The sequence below is a fragment of the Arachis hypogaea genome, chromosome 3 (genome assembly GCF_003086295.3).
Source record: "Arachis hypogaea cultivar Tifrunner chromosome 3, arahy.Tifrunner.gnm2.J5K5, whole genome shotgun sequence".
Lineage (NCBI taxonomy): Eukaryota > Viridiplantae > Streptophyta > Magnoliopsida > Fabales > Fabaceae > Arachis > Arachis hypogaea.
The window spans coordinates 32677189-32692076 of NC_092038.1; the positions used below are offsets into that span (position 1 = coordinate 32677189).

At 33.5% G+C, this 14888-nt stretch overlaps 2 protein-coding genes across 2 annotated transcripts; one reads left to right on the forward strand and one right to left on the reverse strand.

Annotated features, from left to right (window-relative positions):
* Window positions 1–625: 625 nt before the first annotated feature.
* LOC112790171 (profilin-1) lies at window positions 626–2974 on the forward strand. The gene is made up of 3 exons (XM_025832437.2): window positions 626–1157; window positions 1751–1888; window positions 2542–2974. The coding sequence occupies exons 1-3, from the start codon at window positions 1035–1037 to the stop codon at window positions 2674–2676; spliced, it is 396 nt and encodes a 131-aa protein (XP_025688222.1). The 5' UTR covers window positions 626–1034; the 3' UTR covers window positions 2677–2974.
* A 1434-nt stretch (window positions 2975–4408) lies between these two features.
* On the reverse strand, window positions 4409–7881 carry LOC112790170 (glucan endo-1,3-beta-glucosidase 13). Its single transcript, XM_025832436.3, has 4 exons — window positions 6985–7881; window positions 5283–6557; window positions 4809–4839; window positions 4409–4704 (listed from the first exon to the last, which is right to left on the reverse strand). Exons 1-4 carry the CDS (start codon window positions 7043–7045, stop codon window positions 4563–4565), a joined length of 1509 nt encoding a protein of 502 aa, XP_025688221.1. The 5' UTR covers window positions 7046–7881; the 3' UTR covers window positions 4409–4562.
* Window positions 7882–14888: the final 7007 nt, after the last annotated feature.

Below are 14888 nucleotides of genomic sequence, written 5' to 3' on the forward strand. Positions count from 1 at the left end.
ATCTGCCTGAAATAATATACTTTCAATAAGACTCTATCGTCCATTTTTCTCACTTATATGATTAAACTTCACACTTTCAATATTTTTCTACGTTTGAAAGAAGAGAGAAATGTAGATGAAGGTGCTTCGGAAAGAAAAAGATGAACTGAGAAAACACTCGTATCATTACAATACAAGCTACCCACGCTTATATAACGGAAAAAACTTATTATACTCAACTCGGACCCATCGATTAGCGTTACCATATTCAAAAAAATATTTTTTTATGCAAAATCAAAGGATCTGTTTTCTAATTAAAAAAAAATTAATTGGAGGTTTCGATTAGTTCACCGTAAAATTCAAAATTTTTCCTTCCTCATATTTTGAACCCTCTGATTTGGTGCCTCAATTTTTTTTGCACATAACTTTCTCTCTCTGATTTCTTGCTCCATGATACAGTCAAAAGTTGCCCCACATTCATGTAAAGCATCCCTTTAATCCATATCAATGCGTTACACACATAGATGAAGCATATCTAAATTAATGAGCCGCTTATTATCTTAGTTTAGCTGCCACATGCAAAAATTAAAGTTACCAGAAAAATATTTTTGTTAAATATAATACCCTAGTTACTCTAATAGATAATGGGTTGTTGGTATTTGAAAAAGGAAAAGAAAAGAAAAGAAAAAAAAGAAAAGATTTATTAGAAGCGACGTTGAACCTTCAAGAAAAGAAAATGACTTTTTTTTCTCTTTTGAAACGGTTTCCCAATATTTATTTATTTAGTTATTAAGATATTATATTATAATTTTTTTTGTGTTATTAAAATTCCTTTTTCCTACATGCCAGCCCGAAACAGCGAAAATAGGGTAATGAAAAGGGCATTCTGGTAATTTAAAGTAATCATGAGACGGATTTATAGCTCCGTAGTATCAACGCTACCGCACTTCACCGCCACGCAGCTCAGTTAGCTTAAGAAGAAAAAAGAGACCATTTTCTCAGCATTCAAGCACTCATTTTCCCGAGAAAATCTCAATCGTCTCTCATTTTCCATCATGTCGTGGCAGGCCTACGTCGATGAGCACCTTATCTGCGACATCGAGGGTAATCAGCTCACGTCTGCCGCCATCCTCGGCCAAGACGGCAGCGTTTGGGCTCAGAGCTCCAATTTCCCTCAGGTTTCTTTTTTTTTTCCTCATTTAATCGTTCATCAAAGTTTTGGATCGGCTCACTATTTTGCTCTAGTTAAAGATTGATTTTGTTGTTGTTGTTGATGATGGATGTTGCTTCCTTGGATAGTACACTCTCTTTCTTTCAATATTCAAGTTTCTTTATGCGATTTGTGAGATTGGATGATTGATCGTATTGGAATTTGGGGGGATTGTGTATCTTCCTTGTAAAGGTTCTAGATTTGCCGATTTCAGCTCGTTGCGGTTATAAATTGGGGTTACAGCGATTAATGTTGTTTTGGAGATTTGAGAGGTATCACCGTGCAAAAAGTTTCAAACTTGTGTAATGTTTTAAAGTTACGAAATCCTAGCTGAAAAAAGAATATTAATTTTGACTAGGGAGTTGAATTTTCTGCGACTGTTAATTAGTTATATACTAGAACTTGTTGCTATTATTAAAAGGCTTATGATTTTACATTTCTATTCGTTTTGATGTGTGATTGATTCACAACACACGTAGGATGGTGTAATGAATTTGTGTGCGAGCAGATCTGTTCCCACTAGTATTGATTTTTTATAGTGTGTTTTAATTTTTTTGGCAGTTCAAGCCCGAGGAAATCACTGCTATCATGAATGATTTTGCGGAGCCCGGATCACTTGCTCCTACTGGACTTTACCTCGGTGGAACAAAATATATGGTAATCCAAGGTGAGCCCGGAGCTGTCATCCGAGGGAAGAAGGTAAGGACTATTTCTAATATTCAATCTTTATTTTTGAATCTTGATTGTATAAATTCAGAAGATAATGTAATGATCTAGAATATATATATCCTACATTTTCTATGTGAATATAAATTTATGATATCTCTTACTATTCATTTTTGTAAATTGGTATTCGAATCATGCAATTGTAAATTGACCTGTATCATGTCATTTTAAGTGCTGCGATCTATGTTTAAAGGGCTGATTTGCACATTTTATAGTGAAGTAATATACCCATGTAAATTAGATAATATGTAACCGTGTGTTGCATATGATATTATGAGTTTTATGACATATATCTTCTTAGAGCATTGAGCATTCACTTGTATTTGGAATAACCCACATGAAGGAAAATCTAGTCCTTTTCCACGTGTCTGGTTTATATATTTCAATCAATTTATGGATGAGTATAGACAGATATACATGCAGGTCTTTCTCTTCTGCATATTTTCTTTTAACAATCTATAATACTTAAATGATTTGTCTGTTCTTCCAAACTTGTGGATTCAATGGTGAAATTTAGTGAGACGTGGACACACTGGTTGTTTCTTGTTGAGTATCTTGTGTAGATTTTATGTGTCTTCATTTGTATGTTTGGCCTTGAAACATTAGCATTTGCGCCTATTATCCAGGGTCCTGGTGGTGTTACTATTAAGAAGACCAATCAGGCATTGATCATTGGCATCTATGATGAACCAATGACCCCGGGTCAGTGCAACATGGTTGTTGAGAGGCTCGGTGACTATCTCATTGAGCAGGGTCTCTAATCCTCTCTTACTCTCTCTATCTCTTATGGTTCATAGCATATTTCATTGGCTTCTGTACAAGGTTTTTGCGTCGACCCGGAGTTGGAACTGGGAATGCTTGATTCTAGTATAATAATTTTACGGTTATGTTGCAGAAAAAAAAAATGAAAAAAAAGTTTGGGGCTTGAGAAGTAATGACCATAATCTTTGTCGTTGTACTTTTTTTTAGTGGGGAACCTGTATACATTACAGTGGTTTTAATTTTTAATGCTATGGTATAATGATTGGCATATTTATATAAACTTTGCAGATTCTTATCTATTTGGCAGTAACCATGCATACTATCTATGGTATAATGACATATTTATATACTCTCTCCCTTTCCTATTTCCTATTTTCCTACTGTATATTATCATTATGTTCCTTTTGATTTATTGTTTTTAAGGTAATTAGTTTTTTATTTTTTCTTAACTTTAATATTAAGAATTATTTTAAAAGAAAATAAAAAAGTGGAACCTTTAGAAGAATATCCCAAGGATATATTTTTATAGGAGAAGAAATGATTGGTTCAAGTACATAACCGCAATTATCAAAGTAGTACAGTCTATATTGCAATAATAATTCTATAAAATGGGTTCAGTGGAAAATTGTAGAAAGTATTCCCTAGCTCATCATTTTGGGAAATTTGTAAGGAGACCATTATTGAAGTGCCGAGCAACGTTGACGATGGAGGACGGTATGGTGTGTCTCTATTGTCCATGTATAAGTTGAATTAGCCTTCGACCAAAAACAAGTTTAAGTAGCTAACCAAATTCACGAGTAACGACTTGTCATTTAATTAGTTTCTGCAACTTATGTCAATCAGGGGGGCAACTTTCTCTTTCTTTTTGTTTTTAAAGTTAATTTTGATGCAATATTAGATATATACATCAAAATTAAATTCAGTTTCATTAATTTTTTTTTCTTTTTCTACCATTTATGTGATTAATGGTTGTAAAAGAAATATCTGTCTAATTGTTTTCTTAAAAAGGACGTGTTTGACTAATCTACTGCCTGTTCTGTTCCTACCCTAGATTGTTCAAGGTGCACTAGCTGGAATAACTAATATGCTGTCTAACATCCCCCCAAAAATGCATAGATTATTATCTTATGTGGTTAGCTTGTATGTAACGCCACGAAAATATTATAATTTTTTTGAGCAAATATAAAATTTATGTTGAATGGCTAGTGACCTAGTGTACTGTAATCGGTTGAATGAACATATGTCTGGATTATGACTTTAACAATGAGTGCTTTGCATGATTAGTAAGTAGCATTCATCATGTTCACGAAAAGAATATAATACTATTAAAGTAGCCTTTCATCATCATAATTCCATTGTTTTTTGGGGGAATTTCCAACTCACGGGTTTATAGTAACCCTAACCGAGTGCTTTCCACAAGTGGGTTGGTCGGATCTAGAATTATTACATTCCAACTCAACTCATTCATCCTTAGCCACAAAAACTTTATTCTTTTATTTTTTGGGGAATAGAAACAAAATATATTTCCAGATTCTACCATGTTTGAGTTGTTACTTGTTACCCCTTTAACTAAAGCAATACTTAATTACCCAGGAACGCAAATATGCAATTGAAGCAGCCGGACAAAAACATCAGCATTCCCTTAACTCTTAATGATCTCATCATATGTGCACATACGAAGAGGAGTGAGTCACCTACAAGTTTTTGCCTATCACGGCTCACAAAATTAGGTTGAACTTAGAAACCCTTTTTCTTATTCTTATATAACAACCAGCAAAGGAGTTTACACTTTTATGATGTATTATAATAACAACTACCTCCCCTGCATGTCAAATGCAGCATACATCTATCACAACATGGCAAAATCATGCTATAATCAAGCTTTTCAGTACCGTTGAATATTCAATAGAATGGAGAGCGAAGTTACAAGAACAAAACCATAAATTAATGAAGAACTTCCTTTATGTGCTGTAGATGAAGTTGAAGACATTGCTGTTGTATTACCTGTCACAGTTTTGTTATTGCCTCTGCACACAGAGAAAACCCGAATGCCGCATTAGAATTTGAATAATAACTAGCAATTACATACATAATTTTCTGAGTGTTAGTAAGAAACAAGTATTTAACTTACCCAGCTCTCATGTAGATGCAGTTGTCATAGCCTGCAGAATTGAACACAAGTACTTGTTCATAACTTCAATGACAAAGGAAAAATAGACTATGCCAGACAATTTGACAAAGCACAGCTTTCGGCAAGATATATAATTTAATCAACCACGCTTTCATTCAACAACTCGCACATAAAGCATACCCATCTAGAAAGCACACTTCCTCAACTAAAATGATTTTCATGTTTATAAGCTTTTTTCAAAGCATACCTAGCTTGTTCAGAGTCAATCACAGTTAACATGAATAACTTGAACATCCAGGATTACTACCAAAACAGTTTCAACTACTAAAGTCCTCATTTTTTTTTTCCAATTTGAGATCTTTCAATTAATTCGCAATCAATGGTTATGTATCAAATAGTTAATGAATAAACTAGCATGTGATAAGAGGAAAAGCAAATAAAAATAAAACCGATGATGAGTTGTAACGAACATACTTGGATCCTTATCAACTTTAACACCTGTCCCTCCAAAGCTACAGGCAACATCAGAAGCCCCATTTTGCTGGTAATAGCTATTAAAAGCGTACGAAGCATGCGAGACAAGGTTATCTGGCTCATAACAAGGTTGGCTAGGCTGAATAGCCGTACAATCCACATTGCCAGGACCACAAGCCCAATCTACAGCATTCTGCAAGTCCATTTGTGAGGCTTTACTTGAAGCAATGCACCATGTTGTCCCATTTGATCTGGTTATATTAGCTGAGGTAGTCATGTCAACAGCACCTCTTCCAGTGAAATCCAGGTTATACACACTTGTCTGGTCTGGATAAAATAATCCCCAGTTCCTTTCGGATTCTAAACCAGGCTTCCTGTTTTCATTGAACAATGAAAAAATGTAGACATCTAGTTCCTGCCCAGGCTTTGCAGGGGTGCCAGTGTTGTTGATAACATGCCTTATCAGATTAGCATTATATCTCTGTGCATTATCAGGAGTTGCAGCCGTCTCCTTAGGCGACCCTTTGGAAGGCCAACCTGTTTCAGTCACCATGATCTTAATCGTTCGGAAGTTTAGGGCCGTCAGCGCAAAGTAAATAGCATCAATCTGTGCATCAAACATACTTGTGTACAGCAAACCAGTGTTTGGATCAATAACTTCAGAGGATGCCTCAAATAGTGCATAGTCTAAAGGCACTTTCTTTGGGGAATCTCGGTAAGCATAATAAGGATACATATCAATCATAAACGGTGACTGGTTTTCAGCAAGAAATTCTAGCATTGGCTTTAGGAAATATGCATGGCTGCTATTAAAAGCTCCGGCCGAAGGTGGAAACGATCGGGACAGAACTCCCAGAGAATGGGTACTGGATACCCTTATCTTTTTGTGCAGCCCAACTTTCTTGAGTGCTGTAAGGACATTGGTCATGGCAGGCACTACAAACATAGAGGCGTTATGGGGACTTTCGGTGACTTCGGCACCTACAGTAATGTATGTGATCTTTGTGGCCGGATAGTAAGGAAGGATGCTGTTTCTGAGCCAAGTATCTGCATTAGACTGGAACTGGGAGAGTGAGAGCAAATCAGAATTGGGAACCCCTACCATAAGCTCAACAGGGGTGTTTGCAAAGGCCTTGAGGACCTGTATGTTGGAATCATAAATCCTGACATATTTTATCTTATGAAGCTGAACCAACTGAGCCACCTTATCAGGTGTAGGGAGGTCATCAGCATTTCTTCCATAGCAGATCCCAATAAAGCTCCCAGAGCAGCAATCTGACACAGATTTGCATCAACATTAAAAGGGAACACAGAAATGAGCAGATTGAAGCGGTTCAGTTTAAATTTGAGAGAGGAGAAAATAACAATCCATGACTTTGTTGTTCAATCTAAATGGCACAAGGTGTGTCACATTATAACATGAAGTAGGTAGATACCACCAAGTCCCCACACATTAAGTTTCAAACTAAAAACAGAGCGACATGTGATTCTAGCAACAAGTAATAACACTGGGTTTTGGAAGCTAAGAAAGAACCACCAACTGCATGCACATAAAAAATAAGGTTGAGAAGCACCGACATTCTTTGAAGCAAATTAAAGCTGGAAAAATTGAAGGTTCTGTCACTCAATTGAAAAAAAAAAGGAAGAAAGAGAAAGAAACAGGGGGAATGGTGATGTGAGTGAAGAAGAGCAAAAGACGAACCTGGAAGCATAAGGAAAAGCGAAGCCGCAAAGATGATGAGAGCGAAGCGAGTGGCCGCCATGTGCAGCTGCCTCTGCGGCTCTGCCCCCAACTTTACTTGTAACTAACAACGAGAGGTGAAGCTGAAGCTGAAGCTTCTACTTCTTCTTCTTCGTTATTGAAGCTTTGACCTCCTCACCTAACGTTCCGATGCGCAGAAAAAGTAACGACGGCTCCTTCTCTTTCTCTGTCGGAGCTAACACAGTCACATTACAGTGTGATGATTTTTTTTTAAGAGCTTCAACTTCACTCACACACACTCTACTTTACTTCTCTTACATCTCCTCACATTATTATAAAATAAAAAATAAAACAAGAAGTATATAATCTAATTTTAAAATGTATATACATAAAAAATTACATGTAACCGCAACTTTATTTAATAAAAAAAAAAACAAATTCAGCGTTATCTACCTAGTTCAAGTAATTATTCCATAAATAACTATGAGAATGAAATAATATAACATTAAACTATTATATGAGAGACATGACTACTAATCATATGTTTAAATTGATAAAATGTTTTACTTGTATAAAATTCTTAGAATCTTGTTGAGTAGCGGGCGAGAAGACACCAACAACACAGAATAAAGCCAAAAAAAAAAAAAAAAACAACATTGCTGCCCGTTGGAGTGTGTCAGGGTAAAAGCGTGCCACTCCACTCACACCTCATTTTCATTTTACACGTCTTTCTCAATTCCCAACCTTTCTATAAAAAATAAAAAAAATATCTTTCACTTGCAATCTTTATTTTCAAGTTCGTTGTAAATGTCATCAGAACTTCACCATGGGTTATGCGATCATTTAGGCCAATTGAAGCCATTATGCCCTGAATAATGAAATTGGCAAAAGATAAAATGAACTTCAAACGCTATTTATAGAATTTGGTAACTTTAATTTCGTTCACTCACTCACTCGATAGCAAATTTGAGAAAGAACGTTTCCTTCCTCTAAGCCAGCAAAATTCCCACACACTCGTTCCTTTAAACTAGCGAACAAAATTGTCAGATAATACTTATAATTTATAAATATAAATAATGTTGTATTTATATATAATTATAATTTGTAAATAATGAATTTTTTTATTTATTTAAAAAGGCCTATTTGTGGACCATAACCTAGATTCATTTGGGCTCGTCAATATCATTCCCATGCTTTTATGTTTGTCATTTGGCTCTTTGCCTAATTGCCCTGCATTAATTTATTGACTAAGTAAACACCAATAATAATAATAATTGACTAGTGATTTTTTTATGAAAAGTAAGTTTGTGTTAATGTGATTTATATTTGATAATCGTTATATTAAAATGGATTATAATAAAATAAATGTTGTTTGGATTATATTACTCAAAATTATTTTTAGATGAAAAATTATTAAAAAAATCTATTTAAATAATTTTTTATATTATCCTATCATTTTATTTTAGATATTTGAATAGATTCTATTTATAAATTTTACAAAGTCGAATAAAAAATAAAAAAATTTCATACAAAACAAAAATGAAATACAGTAAAAATAGAAAAAAAACTCATACAAATAAAAAATAATAAAAATTTTATAAAACCAACAACATATATCATATGAACAAAAAAATTACCATAAAAGATAAATAAAATGCATATTAATAAAACCAAATAAAAAATTAAAAAATTTTATACACAACATAAATATAGTATAGTAAAAGATAGAAAAGAAGAATTTATATTAAAAAAAATAATAAAAATACCATAAAAATTAATAAAAATAAGAATTTATATCAACAATATTTGTCATATGAATTAAAACATACAGTAAAATAAATAAAAAATCATATGAACAAAACCAAATAAAAATTAAAAAAAATTCATAAAAAATATATATATAAAAAATAGTATAATAAATGATAAAAAAAATTCATATGAACTAAAAGTAGTATAAAGAATAAACTCTAAAAATATAACATCAGAATACTAAAAAAATAATATAAAAAATATTTATCATATAAATAAAAAATAATAAAAAAACATAAAAATCAAAATATGAAAGAGAATACTACAAATAATAAAAAATTAAAATATTTATCATATAATATAAAATAATAAACAGACATAAAAATCAAAATATGAAAGAGAATACTACAAATAATAAAAAAATTAAAATATTTACCTTGGCAGTGATCGAAACAAATCTGAAAGATCTTGATAAAAAAAATTAGATCGAAAAACCATAAAGAACTAATGTGAAAATATATGGTTACTTGTATCTTTTTTATAGAAGAAAATAAAGGATAGGGTTGGTAGAAAAGAAATAAATTTCTCACCTAATTTATCAATGGTAACCAGCTACCATCAACGTGAACACAGAAGCTACAATTTTTAGCTTCACGTGAACGTGTGTTCAGAGGTGAAAGCACTTCTGTGTTCAGAAGTTCCAAAAGTTAAGTGTTCCAGATATTCAAACGCGCTTCTCTCTTTCCAGCAATTGAAGTCTAGTTGAAATGGTACATTAATATGCCTCTTAATATGATATATCTAGATTCGAATCTTGGATTCGGAGCTATTCAATCCATTCAACAAAAGAAATTGTGTAATAATTTAAAGTCAATAGCGAACAATAATCTAAATTTTTTATTTAAATTAATATTTAAAATAGCTATTTGCATAAAAAAAAACAAAAATCATGAGCGAAGAGAGCAGTGGGAGCGGGGTTGTTCGTAGTGACAAAAGTGGGAAGCACGATGAGGTTTCCGGCGGGTTTAAGTCGAGGTTATCTCATAAAAGTTTGGATTCTAACACTATTCATAATAAGGACACTAAGATGAAGTCGCTGGTAGAACTTATATGGATGCTATAGTGGTTCAGGTCTTAGAAAAATATTATAGCTACACTGCCTTGTACTAGAAACTTAGGGCAGTCTGAAAAATCATGGGAGGTTATGAGATAGTCACCATTGGAATTGGATATTTCTTAGTAAAGTTTGATTCCATGAAAGATAGAATCATAGGAATAAAGTGATGATTGGGGATCTTAGTTGATCAAGAGTAACTATGTAGCTGCCAAACTATGGAAATTGGAATTCAGATTATGTAAGGTTTCTTTTGGCTCCACATTGGTATGGATCCATATATCTGAATTACTTATCTGGTGCTATCAAGAAGGAGCAATGTTGCGAGTTACGAATGCAGTTAGAATTCCTATCAAAGTAGACTTGGCTATAAAGTCGGCAGAGAGAGAAAAATATGTCCAAGCTTATATCCAAATTGATTTAAATCTATCAGTTACAAAGAAAATAACAGTGGATGGTTATAAATATGAAGTAGAATATGAGAGCTTGCAACTCATTTGTGGGTCTTGCTCATGCTATAGTCATATGGCGAGAGAATGCAAGGGAGCGTTTATTTCGAATTGTAACCATACAGTTACCGTAAGAAGTGGGAAGTTATCTCAACAAGGCATGAAAAAAGACAACGGCATAGTGAAACTAAACTTCTCGGCGGTGAATTCCAATCGGGGTGAAAATCAAAAAGAGGAAATGTATAAATTTGACATAATTAATTAGAAGATCAAGAGAAGAAATCAATCCTGGATTATGTGGACGACAAGGTGCATGAAGATCACGCAACTGATCATGCTCATGCAGAGGATATTAGTTGGACACAAACAGTGAGAAAAGAAAAAGTAAAAAATAATTTCTTACTATTTCATTGTCCCATAAAAAAGGTCCCAAACTCCATACAAGAAAACTCCTCAAGCCAAGAACTATATGAAAAAAGGTATTTCCATTAAGCTAATGACTAACAAGGTCAATCAATCTCATCACAGTGGCACTTCCATCCAAGGAGGACGGCTAACACTCCAAAGAATCAGTACACTGGGGCTTTACCTCAGCCTCTCCTTGTTGGAACAGTAAGGAAGCGTCGTTATCCAGCCTCCCTTCATGGATTGCCGTTGGAGAAAACAAGTAGTGTGGGAACCGCTAGAGAGTTTGCAGCTCCAGGAGATCAAGTCTAGGATATGGAAGCGGCAAGATCTTTATCCTAATGTCCTTGTCTCTCTTTTTATTCTTCTTTATTTTTATGGATAAATTTAATATTATAGTTTAGAATGTGAGGAGTGAATCTAACAAAATAATCCGGATATACTATAAAAATCTGGTAAGAATTTATCAACCTTTTTTATTCATCCTTGTAGAAACTCACTCTATTCGAAAATTCAAAAAAAAATTTTGGAAAAATTTAGGGTGCATTTAGTTTGCGTTTTCATTTTTTATTTTTTTTCAGTGTTTTCTATTTTTTGGATTATTTGGAGGAAAAAGTGGAACAATAAATTCCTTTTTTTATTTTTTACCTCCTATTTTCACTTTTTTCTTCACAAAATCCAAAAAATAAAAAATACTGAAAATAAAAACAAAAATAAAAATGCAAACCAAACACACCCTTGATATTGTCAAGGCTTTAGGATATAAATGTGGCATTTGGTTTCTTTTTTCTTTATCTAATATCAATTACAATGTTATTGAGCTCTTTGGACTGTGTGTAATTGTAAAGGTGAATATGGGATGCATTTTCTAACGCTGCAATGCTATTTATGGCAGCCATCAATTCAACAGAAGAATTCATCTCTGTGATCATTTATCTCAGCTTGCTTCTTAATATGACAAACCTTGGTTTATCTCTGGAAGATTTTAATGAAATTCTAAGTTCAACAGATAATAATAGTTGCTATTTCTCTACTAACAGAGCTGGATTTTTTTCTTCTACTATTGATAATTGTGGTTTTTTGGAACTCAAAACCATTGAGAGAAATTACACTTGGTACAGACATATCCAGAATGGTCGAGACATAGCCAAAAAGATAGACAGAGTCTTCTCTAATGAACTGTGAATTACTCAATTCCTTGAAGCATATTCTGAAAGTCTAAGCAGATTACATTCTGACCACTACCATTTCCTTGTGCATTGCTATGGAACCCCTAAACAAAAATGTAAAATCCCGTAAATTAATAAATAATTAATTAATAAATTAATTATGAGTCAAGGATATTAGAAAATTAAATTTTATAATTTTAAAAAATAAAAATATTTAAAAAACGAATTTTAATACTAATTTTAAAAATTTTGGCTCAAAGTTAGACTAACAGACCGAATTGGTTGAATCGGAACCGTATTGGGTCCAAGGTCCAACGTATATACGATGAACTTAGTCACCCTCTTTTTTTCATTACAAATCACGCTAAAGGAGAAGAGAGAACTTAGAATCCTAACCCCTTTTCACTCCCAATTTTAACTCCTCATAATTTTCAATTCGGAGTTTCGATTGATGAGCCATTTGTGGCCATGCGTTCGTCTAAAGACCCTCTTCAATCTTATCTAAATAAAGTGGTAATAAACTTTGTATTTCATGCCCAGTTTTCTCTTTCTTTCTGAATTCGTGTTTTGGTTAAGGGTATTGAGTGATTTTGATAATTTTGGTAGTTTAGGTGTAATCTAGCCTTGCATAATTGTTAGATTTTACCCCAATCATCAATGGGTAAAGATAAGGAATCATTAACCCCTTTGAATCTTCCAATTTTATGAGGTTAGGATTTTAAAATTGTGAATGTATATGAAATTAATTGAAATTCGATTGAAAATATATGAAGTTGACATCAAATTGGTGAAGTGGAGTGTTTGAATTGAAATTCTGGGGTTTAGAAGCTTGGCAAGTGGACTTTGGAGGCTTGAAAACTGGTGGAAACGAAGTCTTAAGGTGTTTTGTGGCTGGAAAAAATCGGTCAAGGTATGATTTCGATTTTTTTTAGTTAACATATAATGTTGCATGAAAACTTAGGGTAGTTGCCTTAAAATAGGTTTGAATAATGTGAATTTGGTTGATTTAATTGATTAGATATGGTATGTGCATGTAATGTGAATTGTTGATGTTCAAATATTGAAATTGGTGGAAGAACTTTAAAATTGAATTGGCAATATATTGGATATCGAATATTGATAATTGAATGTGTATATATGGGATGTACAAGGAGTATGATGACGAGTTGATGTTCAATGTTGGTATTTTTTGAATGGATTGGAGGATTTATGGAGTGATTAGCATTGATTTGGTTGTGATTTGGGTGTAGTTATGAATGAAATGGTTGAATATATAAATTGTGAAGTTGGTTGACTTGTGTGTGAAAATAAATTGAATGGATTGATGAATTTATGTGTTGGAATAATTATAAAATTGATAAAGAGTATGTGTTAGTGTATATGAGTAAATAGAAACGATTTGGTTGGTTTTGGATTGAGAATTTTGGAAAACAAAAGGTTTTGAATCTTTGGAAAAAAATGATTTTTAACCAACTTCGGTGGGTTATAATTTGGCCCTTGGAGTTTGGAATTGAGTGAACTTTATCTTAAATCGAAGATGGTTATAAGAGCTTTAAAATGGTTTAAAGATGAAGAAAAACGAAGTTTTGTAGAGAAAGTTATGAACATTGAAAGTTAGGTATAAAAAACTGAACTTTGAGAGTTGCAGAAAACCAGAATTTCTGGTTTATATGCCCACACACCGTATCATGCACATGCACAGAACAGGACGTGTGATGAGACTCGTGCGTATGCGCGAGGAGTGTGCGTATGCACAGGCTGGAAATTCACTCTGGTGCGTGAGTACGCATGAGCTCTGTTTTTCACACAAATTTCTGTTTTTAACTGTTAGACCTTTTCGACAAGCTTATAAACTTCTACAACCTCTGTTTAAGGTCCGATAGCTAGTTTTTAGGTTTCAAAATAAGAGCAAACATATTGAGGGTGTTGAATTGATATTGAAGAAAAATGAATAAAGTGTAATGAGAGTTATGATAAGGTTAAATGATTTTTGATTGGGACATGATGAAAATGATTATGATATTGAGATGTTGAGTTATGACAAAAATAATTATGATAATGAGAATGATTGATTGTGATTATGAGAATAATGTAAATGATGATGAGATTGAGATATGATAATGAACGTGATTATGATTATGAGTGGAGTTGATTGAGTGATAAGGAATTAACGTTAAGATTGAAACACTTGAGCAGTACGCAAGGGTTGTGGTTCGTCCCACTTACTCTGTGTTAATGTTTGAGACACCTGGGTAGTATGCAAGGGTTATAGTTCATCCTACTTGCTCCTGGTTAGTAATTGGGACACCTAGACAGTAGCAAGGGTTGTGGTTCGTCCTAGTTACTCTAGGTTGAGTTCGTAAATACCCGCCTGGGTAGGATGCAATAGTAGTGGTTCATTCCACTTGCTCTGGGTTAAGCGGGTAGTATGCAAGAGTTTGGCTTAGTCCCACTTGCTCCGCGATGTGGTGTTTCTATCCAGGGTTCGCTACTGGACATGTCGGATTTTGGCTATATAATCGACAGATGATATCATCGCCATATGGTAGACATGTATTGTGTGCATTTGTATGATTTATTCGAGTATGCATTTGTTTGGCTTACCTAATTGCTTATATGTAACTAACTACTATTTGATCTAATTGCTGTATCTGTTACTATAATTATATTTTCCTTATATGTCTTGTTTGTGTTTGTTTTCTGAGAGATCCCTCATGCTGGTGGAGGAGATGCTGAGGGTCGTTCTACATGTTAAAATGGAGGTTTGTAGAGAATGGGAAGTGAGGAGTTAGATTAGATTCCTTAGATATAGTTATTATATTATGGTTTAGAGAAAATTTTAGGATATAAATATGGGTTGTTAGAGTTTTGGAATGCCTCTGGCTTTCTGGGACATTATTTATTATCTATGTGGGCACCGCTACTATATTAAAAACCTCCGATTCTCATTTCATACATATTTTTTGTTTTTCAGATGCAGGACGTAAGGCACCATACTGAGCGTACTGGAGACTCTTA

Excerpts from the sequence above, each read along its gene's own strand:
- LOC112790170 (XM_025832436.3), bottom strand. The coding sequence starts at position 7,045 with ATGGCGGCCACTCGCTTCGCTCTCATCATCTTTGCGGCTTCGCTTTTC. Across the intron at positions 6,558-6,984 it reads GCTTTTCCTTATGCTTCCAG|ATTGCTGCTCTGGGAGCTTT; the intron begins GTTCGTCTTTTG and ends AATCTGTGTCAG. Across the intron at positions 4,840-5,282 it reads TAAAGTTGATAAGGATCCAA|GCTATGACAACTGCATCTAC; the intron begins GTATGTTCGTTA and ends TCAATTCTGCAG.
- LOC112790171 (XM_025832437.2), top strand. The coding sequence starts at position 1,035 with ATGTCGTGGCAGGCCTACGTCGATGAGCACCTTATCTGCGACATCGAG. Across the intron at positions 1,158-1,750 it reads AGAGCTCCAATTTCCCTCAG|TTCAAGCCCGAGGAAATCAC; the intron begins GTTTCTTTTTTT and ends TTTTTTTGGCAG. Across the intron at positions 1,889-2,541 it reads CTGTCATCCGAGGGAAGAAG|GGTCCTGGTGGTGTTACTAT; the intron begins GTAAGGACTATT and ends CCTATTATCCAG.